Raw genomic sequence first — 20,821 nt, forward strand, 5'->3', positions numbered from 1 at the left:
ATAGCCAGCTTGGAACAAAAACTGACGGGGGACGTGATAGGTCTAAAAAAGAACATAGGTCGTGTGGTTGAGGTGGTAAATGTCGACATCACGCCCAGCCGCACACATGACCATCCATTTACCGAAGAAATAATGGCACCCCCTCTCCCCGATAAATATAGGTCGCCGTCGATCCCACCATATGATGGACGAGGGGATCCCGACGACCATTTGGAGATGTACACTGGGCACATGCTCTTGCACGGTTATGCTGAGGAGATCATGTGCCGAGCCTTTCGGAACCATTTGACGGATTCTGCCCGAAGATGGTTCCGGACGCTGAGGTCAAACTCTATCTTGAGCTGGGATGAGTTGAAGGAAGCATTTTCTCTCCAATTCATAGGGGTTAAAAAGTACGTCCCCCCGGTTTAAAAGTTCCGCCCCCCCGAAGCAGAATCTGACGACGATATACCAAAAGCCGAACGAGTCATTAAGGGAATGGCTCGCGAGATATGGGGAAGCTGTCACCGCCACGATGGATATAACATACAAAGAAGCCTTGATGGGGGCATTATCTAGCATAAAGAAAATTACCCCCTTTAAGAGAGAGCTGAACCGTAAACCCCTGTCTAGCTACAGGGAATTTCTGGCGCGAGCGCAGGGGTACATCAACGCCGAAGAGGCAGACACAAACGACCCCGAGCACAGGTCCAACAAGAATAAAGGAACCGAACAAGGGTCGACGCATGTGAAACAGGACGGGAAAAAGCGTCGAGGTGGAGGAAGCGGAGATAAGGAGCCAGTGCGACGACGAGCGCTTCAGAAGCCGAGGCAAGAGGATACCCGTAAGCCTCGACTGTTCCAAAAATACGATTCCTACCACGAGCTAACGGTAGGAGTCGAGAAGGTCTTCAATCAGGTCGGCCGCGGGAACTTGCTGCGCCGACTGGAACCAATGAAGTCAGATCCCAGCCGAAGGAACCAGAAGAAATTCTGTAGGTTCCACGGCGATGTCGGCCACCACACTAACGATTGCGCCGACCTCAAGGATGAAATTGAGAGAGTGATCCGTGAGGGAAGGTTACAAGAGTTCAGGGCCGAACGGAGACCTCGAAATGACAGCCACGGTGGGCAAAATGACGGTCGACGCCGAGAGAAGAACCAGCGCCCAGAGGATCGTGAACCCGTCGGCGTCATACGAATTGTCCTCGGCGACCCCTATATAGGAGGAGACTCAATGAGGTCTCAGAAGGACTACGACCATGAGGCCAGGGAGGTTTACCAGGAGCGATTCTGGAGCGTCTCCGCTGCAAAAACCCCAAGGTATAGCCACACCGACGTGGCCTTTAATGAGGATGACGCCAGCGGAGTTCACTTCCCCCACAACGACGCATTGGTGGTGGAAGCCATGATAGAGAACCACACCGTGTGCCGAATCCTGGTGGACAATGGGTGCTCGGTGGACCTCCTATACTCCGACTGCTTGGAGAAAATGGGGATCCAAAAGGAACAGTTGGAAAAGACCTCCAGGCCACTATATGGTTTCACCGGGGACTCCGTCATCCCCCAGGGGACCATCCGGTTGCCTATAACCGCCGGAGAAAAACCCCGATAGGCTACCACAATGGCCAACTTCCTGAACGTCGACCCCTCATATCCTCCCAAATGCCAGAAGTGTCGACTGATGAACCCCGAGAGATATGAAGCGCTGAGAGAAGAGGTCGACAAGCTGATCAACAATGGCTTCATCAGGGAGGCCCGTTACCCACGTTGGGTATCGAACCCCGTTCTAGTAGTCAAGCCCAACGGGGACTAGAGAACATGCGTCGACTTCAGCGATCTCAACAAAGCCTGCCCAAAGGACAACTTTCCACTCCCACGGATAGACTAAATGGTCGACGCCACAGCGGGACATGAGATGCTGAGTTTTATGGATGCCTACTCCGGATACAACCAAATCCCCATGCATCCAGCCGACGAGGAGCACACATCCTTCATAACCGACAGGGGCCTCTACTGCTACAAGGTGATGCCTTTCGGACTAAAAAATGCAGGGGCTACCTACCAGAGGCTCGTAAATAAAATGTTCGCTCAATAGCTCGGCAGGACAATGGAGGTCTACGTCGACGATATGCTTGTGAAAAGTGCCAGGGCCAGCCAGCACGTCGACCATCTGGGGGAAATGTTTGGTATACTGAGAAAATACCACATGAAACTTAATCCCCAAAAATGTGCCTTTGGTGTTGGGTCGGGGAAATTCCTCGGTTTTATGGTCAGCAACCGTGGGATAGAAGCAAACCCCAAGAAAATTAAAGCCCTACAATATATGCGGTCTCCAACTAAGCCAAAGGAAGTGCAAAGGTTAACAGGATGTGTTGCCACCCTAAACAGGTTTATATCAAAAGCGACAGACAAATGCGTCCCCTTCTTCGACGCTTTAAAAGGAGGCAGGCGTTTTGAGTGGACACCGCAATGTGAAGATGTCTTCCAGAAATTAAAGGAACATTTGGGCAAGCCCCCAATTTTGGCAAAACTAAACCCCGACGAAGAGCTCAGCCTATACCTCTCCGTGTCCCAACACGCCGTAAGCTCCGTACTGATAAGAGAAGAAGAAATGGTACAATTGCTAATCTACTATGTGAGTAAGAGGCTCCTCGACGCCGAATCAAGATACAGCGAAATGGAACGCTTAGCCCTCGCCCTGATGGTAGCTTCAAAAAAGCTTCGGCACTATTTCCATCTCATACCATACGGGTTCTTACAAACCACCCGTTGAGACAGGCTCTACAAAAGCCCGAAACTTCCGGTCGACTCCTCAAGTGGTCGGTAGAACTAAGCCAGTTTGACATAAAATATGTGCCAAGAACTGCGATCAAGGGCCAAACGTTGGCCGATTTCTTAGCCTAGTTCTCCCATAGGCCAGCTCCCACCACGCCTGAAGGAGTCGAGACAACAGAATGGAAGCTCTACGTGGATGGAACGTCGAGCGAAAGCGGGTCAGGAGCCGGCGTCTTGTTGATTAGCCCAGAAAGCCACAAGATTACCTTGGCGGTTCGATTTAAATTCAAGGCGTCGAACAATGAGGCGAAATACGAAGCGTACCAATCCCAATCCATCAAATTTTTTTTATTTTGATATAAAAGGTTTATAGACGGAGTTAATAATTTTGTTAATATATCCAACTGAATTCCTTCTTGATTGAATTGATTGAAGAAAGGAATTCCTATAACTCCAATGAACAAAGTAAATAGACCTAATACAAGCATAGAAAATAGCATAGTATTTTCCGACTCATGAGGATACGAGAAACTGTTCTTAGTACCGAAATTAGGATTAGGAATAGTAATAATAGGCCCCCTCAAATTTCTTACATTTCTATTAATTAGATATTTCTTTTTAAAAAAAAAGAAGTCTTTTTATTATTATTCATTGTTAATAAAGGTAATAAGCGAAATTTTGTTTTAATCCACTTTTGCTCTTCTCTACCCCATAAAGATATTGCTAATCGCAGGACTACGATTGGCCAGCCACCTAAAGATCGAAAGGCTTAGTGTCTTCAGCGATTCTCAATTAGTCGTCGGGCAAGTAAAAGAAGAATATCAAGCGCGCGGCGAGAAAATGGGAGTGTACTTAAGGAAGGTAAAGGAAGAACTCGTTAAGTTTAAAAACTACGAGATACTTCAGATACCACGAACTGAAAATGCAAATGCCGATACTCTGGCAAAGCTAGCATCTTTAAGAGAGTCTGACACACTAGGGGTCGTTCCCATCAAAGAATTGGAGCGGCTGACTATTGAAGAAAAAGTTAAGGCATTAATCGTCCAAGCAGGTGAAAATTGGATGACGCCACTCATCCAATACCTAACGGATGCACAACTGCCAAACAATAAAGACGAAGCCAGACGGATCATGTATAGAGCTGCTAGGTACTTGTTGTACGACGACTTGCTCTACCGACGAGGCTACTCAACCCCTCTACAGCGGTGCTTCGATAAAGCCGAAGCCCAGAAGGTCCTCCAAGAAATCCATGAAGGAATCTGCGGTAACCACACTGGGGGGTAGTCTTTGGCTCTAAAGGTTTTGAGGCAAGGATACTACTGGCCCACGCTAAAAAAGAACGCTTTTCAATACGCCCAACGTTGCGATAAATGCCAAAGGTATGCCACAATTCCTAGAGTACCCCCAGAAAATTTAACTTCCATTCTCAATCCATGGCCCTTCGCCAAATGAGGGGTTGACCTGATCGGGCCATTACATCTTGCACCCGGAGGCTTTAAATTTGTAATCGTCGCGGTGGACTACTACACAAAGTGGGCGGAGGCAAAGGCTCTAACTACAACTACGGAAGCAGCCTGCACCAAATTCATGTGGGATAACATCGTGTGCAGGTTCGGGGTTCCCCACTCAATAGTATCCGACAACGGAAAGCAGTTCGACAATGCCTTGACACGCAGATTCTGTGACAGCTTGGGCATTCAGAAAGACTTCTCGGCGCCAATCCATCCACAATCTAACGGACAAGTTGAGGCGGTCAATAAAATACTAAAGTATACCCTCAAAAAGAGACTCGACGATCTAAAAGGGAAATGGGCCGAGGAACTTCCCAAGGTCTTATGGGCATACAGAACGACGAGCCGAACTACTACGGGTGAAACACCCTTCTCCATGGTATATGGCGTCGAGGCAGTGCTCCCCGTAGAAATCGAAACGCCGACCCTAAGAACCGTCGTCCATAACGATGACGACAACACAGAAGGCATGAACGGAGAACTCGACTTGTTGGAAGAAAAAAGGCTCAACTCCCAACTGCGCCTCGCCGCCTATCAGTAAAGAGCAGCGCGATATTACAACAAGAAAGTTCGGCAAAGAAAGTTCGTCCCAGGGGACCTAGTATTAAAAAGGGTAACGCAAAGTACAAAACCCAAAAATACTGGTCCATTGGGCCCAACTTGGGAAGGGCCCTAGTGCATAAGGGAAGTACTACGTCCTGGCACCTACATTTTGGAAAGCCTAGACGGTAAGAGAATTCAACACCCGTGGAATGCGGAATAGCTAAGGCTGTACTACCGATAGTAAAGAAAAGAATTCACCCATTAATAAAATGTCTGCTTAAAAAACTAAGGTTATATCAAACAGACATGGGGGACAGAGGTCCACTAATCACTAAAAACATGGTGCGACGACCCCAAGGGGTAAATTCGACATCAGATCCTCCAAGGAGGAAAGGCGAGCACTTAGCAAAATTCTAAGGAATTTTCTAAGGCGACGACCCCAAGGGGTACAATCGACGTCAGATCCTTCAAGGAGGGAAGGCGAGCACTTAGCAAAATTCTAAGGAATTTTCTAAGGCGACGACCCCAAGGGGTGAAATCAGCGTCAAATTCTCCAAGGAGAAAAGACGGACACTTAGCAAAATTCTAAGGAATTTTCTAAGGCAACGACCCCAAGGGGTGAAATCAGCGCCAAATTTTCCAAGGAGAAAAGACGGACACTTAGCAAAATTCTAAGGAATTTTCTAAGGCGACAACCCCAAGGGGTGAAATCAGCGTCAAATTCTCCAAGAGGGAGAGACAGGTAAAAATCATTTCAGGCTTCGCCGCCAGCCGCCGATTCATCACCGTCACCAGGCGGGGAAAGCTTGTCGTCGCCAGCAGGAGGAGGAGAGTTATAAAGGAAGCTCAAGTCCCACTCAGAACGCTCCTTCTTGATCAGATCGATAATTTGTTGACTTGCATACTGAAAATCCTTGGTGCGGATGTCGGTGAGCTCCGGAGAAGCCTTGAACTCCTCAATAATCTCAGCGCCCCTGGCGTCGAAGGCAGCTGCAGCTTCTGCTTCGGCTTCCCTCTTCCCCTCAGTCTTCCCCTCAGCGAAACGCTTCTTCGCTTCCTCAGCTTCTTCGGACAACTTTTTATCGGACAGGTCTGCCCGCTTCGTGAGATCCTCGACCTTAGCAGTCAACTTTGCTAGTTCTTCATCCAGAATCACCAGCTTGGCCACTGCCATGTCCCTCTTATCGATGGCATCATCTAACTGTTTTTTGGCATCGGTGACAAGGGAGTTGAGCTTGGCTTCCACTTCATCCATCTCCTTATCGCGCTCCTTAACCTTAACTAGGTCAAAGAGGTTAAGGATGGAAAGGACCAGGCTCTGAAAAGTTGAAGGTCAGAAAAACATAAATACAGAACGACGAGTAAAAAAAAAAAAAAAAAACTCTCGACAAAATCTTACGTGGATTTGGAAGGAAATCTGTTTGCGCTGACGGTCGACCAAGGAAGATTGAGTGGCAGCAACCCAGTGTGGCTCGAGAAAAGACTCAAAGAGAGCCTGAAAGACGAGGGAGAAATGAGGGGGAAGTTTTAGCATCGCCCCAATCTCGGCGTCAGATACGTCCGGGACTTGGAACTTGGGATCCATGATTTTAGCCCCCGGAATAAGTACGCGCTCTCTCGGCGCCAGGGGAATGTCGACGTCAGGAATAGGGACCGTCGGCGTCCATGTCTCTACCACCGACATTTTTTCTTTGCGCTTCTTTTTCCGCGCAGGATCCATCTCCGACCCCAAAGGGCCTTTGGTCTTCTTGCTCCTCGGCATGTGGGAAGAAGAGCTAGCTCTCTCCTTTCCCTTCGACGGGGGCTGTTGGCTCGGCGGGGGTTGTTGAGTCGACGGTGGCTGCTGGCTCGTCCCGGATTGCTGTTTACCAGGGAGTTGGATTCTCAAAGACGCCATCTCTGCGAAAACGACGAAACAAAGATAAAGTCAGCGTTTGAAAAATGAAAGCCATAATGAATAAAGGCATCAAAAGCAGAAGTTACCTTCGTCACTTAAGTGGAAGTATGCGCGAACAACGTCTAGGTCTGAAGGGTCTGGGAGATTAAGAATCAACCTGGCGGCTCGAAGGTTGGGCGTGGTCAGGAGCGTATCGATGTGGTGGATCTCAGATGAAAACGAGAAGGCCTCCTCGACCCTCGCCAAGCTATTTCCAAAAAACTTTGGCCGGTCCTGGTTAACTGAAGGAAGAAAGATTGTCAGCATATGAAGAAAAATAAAGAGGCGAAGTGAGGTAAAAGAAATCCAAAATTCTCACCCATGTTCCCAAACGCCGCTTTCACTTGCCTTCGACGTGGCAGGAGGTTGCTGAGGTGAAAATTGAAAGGCATGCGAATCATGAAAAACATGGGTTTCTACCCATGTGATGACGAGGGAATCCCCAGTATCAACTTCCCGAATCTAGGCTGAGATCTCTCGTGTTCGCTCAAAAAATACCACCCCTCACACTTGGCGACGTGGCATAGTTTATACATAAACCGAAACTCGTCCAGAGGGAGTTCCATATCAAACTTTTGGTGCCACAAAATCCAGGCACCGACGAAGCAATACCAGAAGTTCAGCGCCAGTTGAGCGGGGGAAATGCCATAAAAATGACAGTAGTCCTTTACAAAAGGATGAACTGGGAGGGTTATCCCCGTCGTAACGGCTCTAGTATAAACCGGGAGGTACCCGGTCGGCGGCATGCTGGTCCTAAAATGCATGTCCGGGAGGAGGTATTCGAACCACCTCCCGTCGATGCATCCCTCCTTTACAGCCCGTATGATATCTTTATTTCAGACCCTCGATGCCACAACATCGGCAGTAAAAAAGGGCCTATCCGGATCACCACTTGTGGCAGCCAGGGGGGCATCTACCATCGAAGCAGCCACCCGCCTACACTGCCCCCCGTGAAGGGGATCTGCTCTACCACCTCGTCCAACATCCGCTCTACGCTGCCAAATTCACTACCAAAGCCGTCGCCTGGTTCATATCTGGATTCATATCCGGCCCCGACGTCTTCTATGTCCCTCAGCACGGAGTCGACACTTAAAGACGAAGAAGACCATGAGATCTCCACCATTGAAGGGGAGTCTGGACGGACGACGAAAGAATCCTCTCGACTGGGGGAATTTTGGGCCATTGTTCTGATGATTAAAAAGACAATGAGCTGAGTTAAAATCCTAACGTCGAGAGGAAGAAAATGGTGACTATTCTAAATGACGACTACTCATACACCTCGACTTGACGTCGACCATTCATATGAGAATGGTAATGGCGAGTGCTCATAGAATTCTAAGTCCCCCAGAACCCAGAAACCAGAAGAACACAGACAACAATAAGATGGAAACAGAACTATCCTATGCGGCAAAGTAAAACAGAGTAAGTATCCCTAACTTCCACATTCTGCGTATTTCCATACATATGTGAATCAACCAGAAAAAACCCGTGAGAAAGCAAAACGAACAGAGGATGATGAAGCTTACCGGTAAAGAAGAGTTCTGGGGAGAGAATCTCAGATTGCATGCGGCTTCGCGACACGTCCTGGAAAGCAGAAAGTACGAATCAATGTTTTGTGGAGAAAGATTTCGATGAAGCAAAAGGCAGTTCAGCAAATACAGGGGTTGTTTGCGTTTTTGAAAAAAAAATGATTTTTTAGTTTGAAAAGGGTATTTAAAGGGGCGAGAGTCCTCGACCCCTGACCGTTGGATGAAGACTTTTAAATCCAACGGTAAGGGGGTCCTACCCAGATCTGACGGTGACAAACGAGGGCAGGAAACGGAAGAGTCGCGATCCAAAGGCTCGCACTCATCCTTTCGAAATGAGGCCTTGCGTCATCATGGGGAATCGACCGACGCGACAGTTGCGTCCCCCGAAGGAAATCCGAAGCATCCAGGTAATCATTGCGGGTGAAGGCTTGGGACCGGTTTCCTACACCCGAACCACGGAAGTATGGCCGAACCAAAGCTCGAGGTCGCCTAAAAGGAGCCCTCGACCTGGGGGGTAGCTGTTGTGTGAAAAAATGTGACGGACACCTGGACGAGCGATAGTGCGACACGTGGCCTTAACTACTCCCCGCCAAGCAACAACCCTCGACGTCTACAGCTCTAAAGAGCCCAAGCACGAGGCCCAACTCAGGGCGACGATTCCTTTTGGCGTCGACAGATCGTGTCGTCGAGCGTAAGGCATAAAGATCCATCGACCGCAAAATCGACCACCAAGAAAGACAATTGGGCTAATCGGCATCGCTGGTGACGAGGGGAACGTTCTCTGGAGGATGTGGCAAGTTGCGTACAAAGGTGGGGGACGTCAGCAGGCATTAATTGCAAGCTCTTAAACCGCCCCACATGGGACATGATAGTGTTACAGGGGCGCACAGAGCCGTAATAGAAGACTAATTGGCTGAGTGAACAGTGCTGATTAGTGGGCTACGTCTGGGCCTAAAAAGGGAGAGCACTTGAGTGCTTCTGCCTAGGAGGGAAACCCACCTAGCGAAGAAAGCCCAGTATAAAAGAAGGGAGACCCCCTACGGGGAGGGGGTTGGGAAAAGAAAGGAGAGTGAGAGATAGCAATTGATGTAAATTGTAAATCCCCTCCAAAAGAAATATACAACCACAGTGGATGTAGCTCTAATTTTTCAGAGTGAACCACTATAAAATTTATTGTCTTCTTTACTTATGCACATCTCAAATGATACATAGCATACACCCCGAACAATAAACTTACACACATATTCAACACATAGGCCGGTAATCCAAAGGGAAACCAAGAGGTAACCCCGCCGGTTTTTGTTGACGAGAAATCACCGTCAACAGTCTCCAACCCTCAACGTAGATGTTCCCTGATCAGGCCATTTCCGAATCACCAAAATCCTCGGTGTCTCCTTCTTCTTCGATTGAGGTGTCTTCAATGGCGACATCACGATCCAAGGTGGGTGGTAGTCATTTTCCTACTTCGTGATTGGTAACCCATCCGGCCGAGCTCCTTCTGATCGAGGTTCGCGGCTGAGCTCTATTGGTATCACGGACACCGGCTTGCTGAGGGTAAGATCAGACTATGGTGAGCATGCGGGAGGCGAGATCGACAATGATGGTTAAGAGCGATGCGTAACTGGTCGGTGGGCGTGGGTTTTTTGTTCTATGAGAATTTTTAGAATCAATGCGGTAATAATTATGTTTGGTAGGTTTCATTCTTTTTTGGTAGTGGATGATATTTTTTTTTGAGAAAATTATTTAATTTATACTTTAAAGAGTGTAGGAGTCTAAATTTTTATCAATTATTTTTAATTAATATATTTTTTACTAATATAATTTTTTAAGTAAAAGTTATTAATTAAGAGTAAAAAAAGAAATGACCCGATCTCTATTTTTTGACCATTTAGTTTTGATCCAATAGCGAGTGGAGAAGTTATTTTTATTTTTACTTTTCACATTTTTTGAGAAAGAAATGAAAATTAGAGAGAAATGACGTTTAACACAATTAAAGATAAAAAATAAAAATAAAAATAATTTTTTAATTTAGTGTAAAATATGAGATAAATAAAAAATAATTTTTTATTTTTTATTTATGTTTTTTCTTTTCTCAAATAAAAAAAGAGACATTAATAAATTTTTTTAATGTTAAAAATAATTTTTTAATAAAATTATTAAATATATTTTTAAAAATAATTTATATTAAAAATATTTTAATTTCTATTTTTATATAAAAATTAAAATTATTTTAAAACGAGTGCGCCTTTCACATTCCCCAAAAAACAATGTTTTGATCTAATTTTAAAAAGATAACTGACGCGGTGGAAGTTTGATAAAACGACATCGTAGCACTCCCTTCTTCTTAAGACCCTACTAGTGCTACCGGTGGACGCGTTTCTCTTCGAAATCGATAATCGAGCCGGAACACAGGAATCGCCAGCAGGAAACTCAGAGAGAGAGAGAGAGAACTGAGAAGATATCATTTGGGCTAAACTGTTGGCTGCGATTTTCTTCGATTTGAGCGATGAATCCTCTAACTCTAGTGAAACGCATCCAAAATATCAACGCGAAAGAAGCTTCTTTAGGGATCTCCGAGGACGCCTCATGGCATGCCAAGTACAAAGATTCCGCCTATGTCTTCGTCGGCGGCATCCCCTTCGATCTTACCGAAGGCGATCTTCTCGCCGTCTTCGCTCAGTATGTTTCTCTCTCTAACTTTCTCAATCTCCACATTTCTCAATTTGTTTGGCGAATTCTGAATTCAAAATCGATTGATTTCCAGGTATGGAGAAATTGTCGACGTTAATCTTGTTAGGGACAAAGGTACTGGAAAATCAAAAGGTTTCGCTTTCGTGGCGTACGAGGATCAGAGAAGTACAAATCTTGCTGTAGGTTTGTCCGTTTCTCTGTCTATCTCTATCTCTTGTTTCGCTTCCTGTGGCAAATCATAAGAAATTGTTTTCGATTTTCTAGTTAGTTTTTGTACTCAGTTTTGTTGTTGTTTTGATTTCTTGTAGATAATTTAAACGGAGCTCAGATGTTAGGCCGGACTATTAGGGTTGATCATTGTAGTAAGTACAAGAAGAAAGAGGAAGAAGATGAAGAGACCGAGCAGAAGAAGAGGGAGGCGCGGGGCGTTTGCCGGGCTTTCCAAAGAGGAGAATGTACGCGCGGAGCTAGCTGCAAATTCTCTCATGATGAGCAAGTAAGATCAGCATCATAGCGGAATGCTAGAGTAGTGGTGCATTTACTACATTATTTTATTTGTTTAATAAACTTGAGTTTGAGATTGATAATTATACTATTAGATTATGATTACTAATGGTAAAGCTTCAAATTTGGTCAGTTGCTTTCTCAGTTTGTGCTTGCTTGAATATTTCTTGTGTCTTTGGTATGCTTTTTTATATTTGTTCATACTTCATAGAAGGTGCTGGTATTTTCTGAGATAATGAAACTTAGGCCTCGTTTAGTTCGCCGATTTGAGTTTTTAATTCGAGTTGAGATGTGACTTTATGTGAGAGCTTTTAACTGTAGCAAAAAAGTTAAATGTGACTTTTTATGAGAGCTTTTAACTGTAGCAAAACTGGAATTGAAAACTCAAATCGGTGAAATAAACGAGGCCTTAAAGCCTTTACTTTTATGAAGTCTTGTGAAGCTTTCCTTATTTTTCTCTTTGAATTTGTTCTAGAATAGTCATTATAGGAGCTTTTGAAACCTGTATGCATTTCTTCCAGAGTAAGCTAATGCAACAGTTAAAACTTGGAGATTATTGATGTTTGTTATTGCTTTAGCTTCTAGAGAATCTGTCAAAATCCCGTGCCTCATCAGAGAATTATAGATGGTGGGTTGGTTCTTACCCTATAATATATTTCATCTGAAGACTATTGCTATTTCTTGTTCAAATCCTGGATTTACAATTGCTTCTTCTTGATTGTCTTCATCTACTCGTTCTGCTTTTCTCAGTCTTGCTATGTTTGAATTCATCTCATGTAAATTTTGTCCACCAATTGCTTTTCTATTTTTGTTCTGTTTTATTTCAAGTGGTGTTGCATGTCTATCTACACTTATGGTTGCTCTTATTCTTTCGGTGCTTATCTCTGCCTTTTCTGTTTGTGTCTAGAGAGCTGCAAACACAGGTTGGGGCCATGAGGACAAAGAACCAAGATGGGGGCATGAAAAGTTTGACGGTCCAAAGAAGGGTGAGAGAAGATTTGGGAACATAACATCAAGTCATGCTTCAGAACGTACTGTTCGAGAAGGCGATCAAGAGACACGTTCTAGAGCAAAGGCCAATGAAACCTGGGAAAGGGAAGGCTATCAAAACAACAGGAGGGAGGAGAAGAGATTGGAAAGTCATGGTGATGATCATGACTCAAGGACAAGAGGTCATGATAGCAGAGAAAAAGGTTCTAGAGGGCATAATGATTATGATTATCAGCCAAAATCAAGTGAAAACCACGATAAGCGAGAGGAGAAGAGATCAAGAAAGCGTAGTGATGATGATGATGGAGTTATGCCCAAGTCAAGAGAAGGTCTTGGTAGGAGGGAAGAAAAGAGATCAAGAAGGCATGACGATAATGATGTACCAAAGACGAGAGAAGATCGAGATAGAAGAGAAGAAAAGAGATCGAGAAGGTACGATGATTATGAATCTGAGATAAAATCAAGAGAAGAGCAGGATAAGGGAGAGGAAAAGAGATTGAAAAGGCACAATGATGATGAATTTCAACCAAAGTCAAGAGGATATCAAGATAAGAGGGAAGGCGATCGATCGAGATGGCATGATTATGATGTTGAGCCAGTGATGAGAGATAGGAAGGAGGAGCGGCGACCGAGGAGGCATGATGATTATCAGTTCGAGCCAAGGTCACGGAAAGATGATGAAAGAGGTGATGAGAAAAGAGCAAGGGTGAATAGGGCATGAATTAGAAACCTTCTTGTCAAAACTGATATAGAGCGATTACGTTCAATCACATTCAATCATGAAGGATTCTACTATTCCTTTAGGAGACATATCAGTCAAATCGAAAAGTGCTAGTTTGTACCAAATATGGCCTGTCTATTGAGAAAGCATGTATGTAAGAATATGCCATGAGAATCTTCAAAATGCTTGAATTGCCTGGTGAGTGACTACGGGTATGTTCATTGCATAACTCAATTTATAACTCAAATTATATTACTGTAGTATTTTCTCTCATAAAAATTCAAATTTAACTTTTTAGTTACAGTGTTTTTCTTTCACACACAACTCAAAGTCATAACTCAAGTCATGCAAAAAAACAACCTTACAAATTTTTGCTTTTGGTGGCAACAGTTTTTGGTTTTTCTGGTCGCCATATAAAAGATTTTTAAAATTTTGATGGCTGTAGACTTTTAAGGTGCATTAGAGCTATAACAGGAGATTTCTAAAACGGCTTTACCACGTAAAAATTATGCCAAAAACTTATTCGAGTCCATCTTGTTAATCACGAAGTCAAAAGGCAGAAATTATTCGAGTCCATCTTGTTAATCACGAAGTCAAAAGGCAGAATGTTGTTGCCTCTCGATATGTTGCCTCTCGATATATAGCCTCTCTACAAACCTTGTACTGTATTTCTAAGGAATTTTTCTTACATATTTGGTGAAGTTATAATTAAAGATAAAAAAAAAAGAGATTTTTGTACCGACAAATTTCGCTTTCGATATGAATTGCGGAATACGTTCCCTTACATCATGTTCTTTACACTTTTCAACTAGATTTTTAAGTTTCTTTGTAAGGGTACTGGGGAATATCTAGCTTACTTGGTCAAGACTAATATATGCTTATGCGTTACAGCACTCGTTCAAAGCAATTTTTTTATGCATGTATATTTTTCTCATTTAAAAGCTACTTAATTACATATGATTGGCCATCATATGTTGCTTTCACGATATGCTGATGTGTCTGATAAAGCATAAGCAATGAATGTGCAATTCCTTTGAACTTTTGACCGCAAAGGATTTTTTTTTTCCCCTATTTGTCACGCACTGGAAAAAATAAGCATCGAAAATGAAGGTTGACAAAACAAATGAGTTGACGGGATATTAGTTCTATCAACTGCGATTCTTCCTTAAAGTTGAAGCAAAATGGTAAAAGCAGTTGATTTTGAAGTACAACTTTACAAGCATGCACGAATACTAGAAATCAAATACAAGATCACAGTAGAATTGATATATTTATTTTCCTCCGTTTTTTATACATCAATTTTTCATCAGCATTGTCGAAGATCATATTCCATAAGTATCTCCATTTTTCAAGAACTGTTTAAATGGTATTTAAAACATGTATTGCATGCTAATTTTGTCGTGGCCTAAGAGATGAGATCTTCATAGCCAATACAATCCATTTCACCAATATTCCCCACATGAGCAATGCCCATCTTTAAAATGATGAAATCTATACCGATCTCTCAGCAATATCTCTCTTTTGTAAACCTTGGATACAAGCTTAGCGACAGCGTGGCAGTCACCACAAACCCGAAGATTCTTCACAACTCGAATGGGCTGAGAGGGAGCTGTACTAATAAGCCCGAAGGCAATTGCCAACTTCTCACTATGAAGGTTCAGAGCCTGCTCCTTCATATCCTCTTCCTCAACAAGCTGTAGTAGGTGGGACTTGTTTGGCACATATCCGATTGCTTTTAACGTTGCGGCAATCTCATCCAACTTTTCGTAGATATCTTTGCATAGAGGGTGAGAGTTATCACCAACTAAAAACTCGTGTACAATGCCATTGATCTCGATCGAGCTACAACCTGGTTCTTTCTTTATTCCAGAATCCCTCATAGCCTTCCTTAACCTAGAAACTCGATCCCACTTATCAGTTCTCGCATATATGTTAGATAAAAGCACATAGGCTCCATGGTTTCTTGGATCCAACTCAAGCAATTGGCCACAAGCATGCTCAGCGAGTTCAACATTTCCATGAAGTCTACAGGCTCCAAGAAGAGCCCCCCATATAGAAGCAGTAGGAGGTATCGGCATTTTCTCTATGAATTCCAAAGAGTCTTTTAGACGGCCTGAACGACCAAGCATGTCAACCATGCAAGCATAGTGCTTCACTCCAGGCACAACCTTATAAACTGGTTCCATTTGATAGAACAAACTTGTTCCCTCCTCAAGTAGTCCTGTGTGGCTACAGGCGCATAATATGTTAGTAAAGGTCACGGCATTAGGCTTGACCTTAGCTTTTAGCATTTCATAAAACAAGTCTATTGCAGCTCGTCCACAGCCATGCATTGCTAAACCAGCAATCATGGCGCTCCAAACATATACATCTTTCCTCTCCACTGAATCAAACACCTCGAGTGCCTTCTCTAGATCACCACACTTGGCATACATGTCAATTAGTGAGGTCGTAAGATGACAGTTTAACTTGATCCCCTGCCTTTTGATGTAAATATGAATCCACCTTCCGGGATCAATTGAACCCAACTGGGAACAAGCCGACAGAGAACTCACCAAAGTGACTTCATCAGGTTTTGCACTCTTACTAACTTGCAATTTATGGAAAACAGACAAAGCCTCTTTAGGCATTCCATTTTGTTCATAAGAAGAAATAAGGACATTCCAGGCAGCAATATCTTGGTTAGGCATGGCTTCAAAGACTCGTAGAGCCTCATCGTACTTCCCCATTCGAGTGTACCCATCAAGCATGGTTGTCCACGACACTACATCCCTCTCCGGCATCTTATCAAACAACTCTTTTGCATCTTCAACACTCCCGCATTTCACGTACATATCGAGCATCGCATTGTTCAGAGTCAAGTTCACGGCGATCCCATTCCTTTGGATATACGAACAAAGCCACCTCCCAAACTCTATGTCCGCTTTCTTTCCACAAGCACACAAAACGCCCACCATCGTTATATCATTTGGCTTCAAATTCTCCATCTCCATTTCTCTGAACAGTTGAAACGCCTCGTCAGGACAATCTCCCTCCACAAAAGCCTTGATCATAGAATTCCAAGAAACAACATCTTTGCTAGGAATGTTGAGAAAGACCCGGTACGCTGAGTCTAAATCGTCACACGACCCATAAAAATGCACAAGTGAATTAAGAATAAACACATCCGAAGCCAGCGAGGACTTCATCACCATTCCGTGAAAACCTCTTCCGACCCGGGAAGCTTTCAGCTCCGAGGCAGCCTTGAGTACAAACGGGTAAGTGTATTTATTGGGGGATTCACAACACTGGTCAAGCATTCGCAAAAACACAACAATACTTTGGATAGGATCGGAGCTCGAAGCATAAGCGCGAATGATTGTATTCCATGTGTAGAGATTTGGTTTCGGAATTTGGTCGAACACTTGGTGGGCATAGTCGAGGCTCGAGAACGACGACATCGCACAAACAGTAATGAGCTTGCTGGCAGAGAAAGGGTCGAAGAAGAGGCCCGTACGGAGCATTTGGGCGTGGATTTGCTTGAGCTCCTTTAAGCTGGTGCATTGTTCTATGAGGGAAAGAAGTGGGTAGTTTGGGAAACGAAGGTCGTTATTGACAGTTGAGGAGGTGGGCAGTTTTCGTTGATGTGGGAAAGAGAGAACTGGAACGCTTAAAGCAGCCATGCGTTTCCGCGGTTATAGAATGACCCTTTAGTATTATAAAAAGTCCAATATTCTTGGATATATAGAGAAAAGGACAAATCTATGGTAGGGGATGTCTTTCCCCGTACCACTAGAGTGAGTTATATATACTCTGCTAGACCTTGATCCGATTGGTGATAGGTGAGCTTATTAAAGAGAAAAGAAACTTGGGTGCAGGGAAAACTTCCTAAATCTTTTTAAATATCTTATCAATTATCCCCTATCGTTAGGGGACGAACATCATATCAAAACGTAATGGTTGAGATTGATGGTCCGTTTAGTTCACTGATTCGAGTTTTTAATTCGAGTTGAGATGTGATTTTATGTGAGAGTTTTTTACTGTAGTAAAAAAGTTACATGTGATTGTTTGTGAGAGCTTTTTGCTACATCAAAACTCGAATTCTAAACTCGAATCAGCGAAATGAACGAGGCAAGCACTGAAATTATTCTAAACCACATTGCACATAATTCCACCAAATTAAAAGACTAAAAAAATACTTAATGGACCATTAATTAAAATTAAAATTTAAAATTATTCTCGATTTTATGTATATTTTAAAAAATATATATATTATAAAGAATCATCAATATAATTTAGATACTATTAGGAAAATAGAATGAAAAGTTGAAGAAACATGCTCATTTCTTACGGTGAAAAGGGGAACCACCCCATTACATATAGAGGTACTACCTCTGAGTTTGTTACCTAACAAACTTTCTCTGGAATGCTCTTACCTAGGCAGTTGGCATAACAGAAAAGTCACAAAAAACAAAAAGGCTAATAAGACAAATATCAGAAAGGTGGTTTAATTATCCTAATACTCCTCCTCAAGATGGAGAGTACAAATTGTGAATTCCCATCTTGCTTAAAAGAAGCTTAAACTGAGTAGGATGAAGGGCTTTAGTAAGAAGGTCTGCAAGCTGATTGTGAGTTGAAACATGCATGGTTCTTAAGACTCCATCTTGGATCTTTTCTCGCACAAAATGACAATCGATCTCGATGTGTTTGGTGCGCTCATGATAGACCGGGTTGGCAGCAATGTGAAGGGCAGCTTGATTGTCACAGTAAAGGAGAGCTGGTCCCTGGTGATCAACTTTCAATTCCTTGAGCAAACCAAGCAACCAAACAATCTCACAACTGGTGTTGGCCATGGATCGGTACTCAGCTTCCGCAGAGGAGCGAGAGACCACTTTTTGCTTCTTAGATTTCCAAGAAATGAGAGAGGATCCAAGAAAAATACAGAAGCCAGTAAGGGAGCGTCGAGTGTCTGGGCAAGTCCCCCAATCTGCATATGAAAAGGCCTTGAGCTGTATAGTGGAAGTCGAAGGGAAGAAAAGCCCTTGACCAGGAGTTTTCTTGATGTATTGCAAAATCCACATAGCTGCTCGAAGATGCATAGTGCGTGGAGCTGCCAGAAATTGACTGGGATGGTTTACAGAGTAGCTAAGATCAGGACATGTGATGGTGAGATATATTAGCTTTCCAATTAATCTTCGGTAGCTTGTAGGATCCTCAAGTAAGTCACCATCAGATTGTGAGATTTTCAAATTGGGTTCCATAGGGACGGAAACAGGTTTGCAACCCAAATATTTTGCTTCGGACAACAACTCTAGAGCATATTTTCTTTGACAAAGAGAAATACTAGCAACGGATCTAGCAACCTCGAAACCCAAAAAATATCTTAGTGCCCCCAAGTCCTTCATCTTGAACCGTCCATTGAGGGCTGCCTTTAGAGTATCCACGGCAGTTTGCTCATTGCTTGTTATTATAATGTCATCAACATACACCAAGAGAGCCAAGAAGGAATTACCATGAGACTTGGTGAATAAGGAATGGTCACAATTCGATTGTGTGAACCCTTCTGATTGTAGAACACTTGAGAACTTGTGAAACCATTGTCGAGACGCTTGCTTCAAGCCATAAATTGATTTATGGAGCCTGCAAACTGCATTAGGAGGTAAGATCTCCCCCTTTCCACCAACATAGCCAGGTGGAAGGGTCATATAAACTTCTTCTGTGAGGTCTCCATGGAGGAATGCGTTGGTCACATCAAGCTGAGTAAGGGACCAACCAAAAATGGTAGCTAAAGAAAGCAAAACTTTGATTGTAACAAGCTTTGCGACATGGGAAAAAGTGTCCAGGAAGTCAATGCCAAGCTGTTGTGTGTAACCTTTCACAACGAGGCGGGCTTTATGCCTTTCAATAGTTCCATCAGGGTGAAACTTGGTCTTGTACACCCATTTACAGCCCACCGGGTGTTTGTCATGAGGAAGAGGCACAATGGACCAGGTGTTGTTGCTTTCCAAAGCCTGCAACTTGACATTCATTGCATGACGCCACATCTGAGACTCAACGGCTTGAGAGAAAGTTTTTGGTTCGGTATGGGATGTGAGAGACAAGACAAAGGTTTGGTATGGCCGGGACAACTTGTGGTAGCTAAGAAAGGAGGATATTGGATAAGAAGTAGAGTGGGATGGACTGAGAATGGAAGAGGGAGGAAAATGACTATGTAACTAAGGAACAATGATAATCAGACAAATAAGAAGGTGGTTTGGTGAGACGTTGTGGTCGGCAGGTAGGAATTGAGGGAGGAGGAACAGTGGCAATAAGAGAAGGGGATGTAGTTTGGATGGAAGAGGGAGATGAGTTAGAGGAGGGCAGAGATTCAGGAGAGGAAGGAGGGAGTGTAGGAAGCACTCTGTCAGTGAAGAAGTCATGGAGAGCAGGATCAGGAGGGAAATTAGCAAAAGGAAAGATGGATTCATGAAACATCACATTACGGGAAATGTAAGTTTTGTTGCTCTCTAAATCGAGTAATTTGTAACCTTCATAACCAAAAGGGTAACTAAGAAAAACTGAGGCATGAGCCCGAGAGGCAAACTTTGTGCAGTGATTAGGAAGAGTGGAACCATAACATAAACAGCCAAATGTGCGAAGGTGAGTATAATGTGGTTTCTTATTATTGAAAAGTTCAAAGGGGGTTTTGTTAGAGAGTAGTGGAGAAGGTGTACGGTTGATGAGGTAAACTGCAATCAAGACACAATCACCCTAATAACAAAGAGGTACACATGATTGAAACAAGAGGGCACGAGCTATATTAAGAATATGTTGATGTTTACGTTCAACGACTGAATTTTGCTCAGGTGTGTCAACACAAGAATGATAAGGAAGAATGCCTTTAGAACGAAAAAAATCAAGGAATGCCAATTCAGGAGCATTATCTGAGCGAACCGACTTAATTTTAATATTATATTGAGTGAAAATTAAGTTGTAAAAGTCAGAAAAAATGGTAAGAACATCAGATTTGGCATGCAATAAATAAACCCAAGTAGCACGAGTGCAATCATCAACTATGGTAAGAAAGTATTTCTGTCCAGCGGGAGTTGCAACATGAAAGGCACCCCAAACATCAATATGCACCAAATCAAATGGCTGGGGAGACATGTTATTATGGGAAATAAAGGGAAGTCGTTTCTGTTTGGCAATATGACAAATTTGACAATGAGAAGATAAATGAGATAAGGAACTAGGAATTTGTAATTCATTATGTAGAATTTGAAGTTTTACATAAGATGGATGCCCAAGCCGAAGATGCCAAACATCACTTTTAGACATTGCAGCACAAGAAAATAAAGAGTTACAAGTAGGATTCCCTAATTCTAAAAACTAGAGGTTGCCTTGTGTAACGCCCTCCGGAATTAAACTTGTTTAATTATGGTAATTGTGGTTTATTAGTGTGCCTAAATTTATTTTCTTAATTAATCATGAGCTTTTAAATTTATTTTTAGTATTTGCAATTTCACCCCTATTTATTTTATTTATTTTTTCTTAATATTTTTCCTAATTTTCTTTTCCTTCTATTTCTCCCTTTTCCTTTTTTCCTTATTTCTTTTTCCTTTCCCTTCCTCACATTACTCTCTCTCTCTCTCTCTCTGTCTCGACACTCTCTCTCTTTCCC

General features: G+C 43.2%; 3 protein-coding genes across 3 annotated transcripts; 2 read left to right on the forward strand and 1 right to left on the reverse strand.

The window, feature by feature from the left end:
- The first annotated feature begins 514 nt into the window (after positions 1 to 514).
- Positions 515 to 1,594, forward strand: LOC112093116. Its single transcript, XM_024170949.1, has one exon. The coding sequence runs from the start codon at positions 515 to 517 to the stop codon at positions 1,592 to 1,594; it is 1,080 nt and encodes a 359-aa protein (XP_024026717.1).
- Positions 1,595 to 10,640: 9,046 nt separating this feature from the next.
- Positions 10,641 to 13,416, forward strand: LOC21404854 (zinc finger CCCH domain-containing protein 25). Its single transcript, XM_010106340.2, has 4 exons — positions 10,641 to 10,955; positions 11,041 to 11,150; positions 11,276 to 11,463; positions 12,379 to 13,416. The coding sequence occupies exons 1-4, from the start codon at positions 10,783 to 10,785 to the stop codon at positions 13,180 to 13,182; spliced, it is 1,275 nt and encodes a 424-aa protein (XP_010104642.1). The 5' UTR covers positions 10,641 to 10,782; the 3' UTR covers positions 13,183 to 13,416.
- A 1,050-nt stretch (positions 13,417 to 14,466) lies between these two features.
- Positions 14,467 to 16,957, reverse strand: LOC21404855 (pentatricopeptide repeat-containing protein At2g29760, chloroplastic). Its single transcript, XM_010106341.2, has one exon. The coding sequence runs from the start codon at positions 16,842 to 16,844 to the stop codon at positions 14,625 to 14,627; it is 2,220 nt and encodes a 739-aa protein (XP_010104643.1). The 5' UTR covers positions 16,845 to 16,957; the 3' UTR covers positions 14,467 to 14,624.
- Between the last annotated feature and the right edge of the window lie 3,864 nt (positions 16,958 to 20,821).

The sequence above is a fragment of the Morus notabilis genome, unplaced genomic scaffold, assembly GCF_000414095.1.
Source record: "Morus notabilis unplaced genomic scaffold, ASM41409v2 Scaffold101, whole genome shotgun sequence".
Taxonomy (NCBI): Eukaryota; Viridiplantae; Streptophyta; class Magnoliopsida; order Rosales; family Moraceae; genus Morus; species Morus notabilis.

What these genes read in the sequence shown, in the direction of transcription:
- LOC112093116 (XM_024170949.1), top strand. Translation starts at nt 515, where the DNA reads ATGGATATAACATACAAAGAAGCCTTGATGGGGGCATTATCTAGCATA.
- LOC21404854 (XM_010106340.2), top strand. Translation starts at nt 10,783, where the DNA reads ATGAATCCTCTAACTCTAGTGAAACGCATCCAAAATATCAACGCGAAA. An exon ending in AAGTACAAATCTTGCTGTAG is followed by an intron (nt 11,151 to 11,275) that starts GTTTGTCCGTTT and finishes GATTTCTTGTAG; the next exon opens with ATAATTTAAACGGAGCTCAG. An exon ending in AATTCTCTCATGATGAGCAA is followed by an intron (nt 11,464 to 12,378) that starts GTAAGATCAGCA and finishes GTTTGTGTCTAG; the next exon opens with AGAGCTGCAAACACAGGTTG.
- LOC21404855 (XM_010106341.2), bottom strand. Translation starts at nt 16,844, where the DNA reads ATGGCTGCTTTAAGCGTTCCAGTTCTCTCTTTCCCACATCAACGAAAA.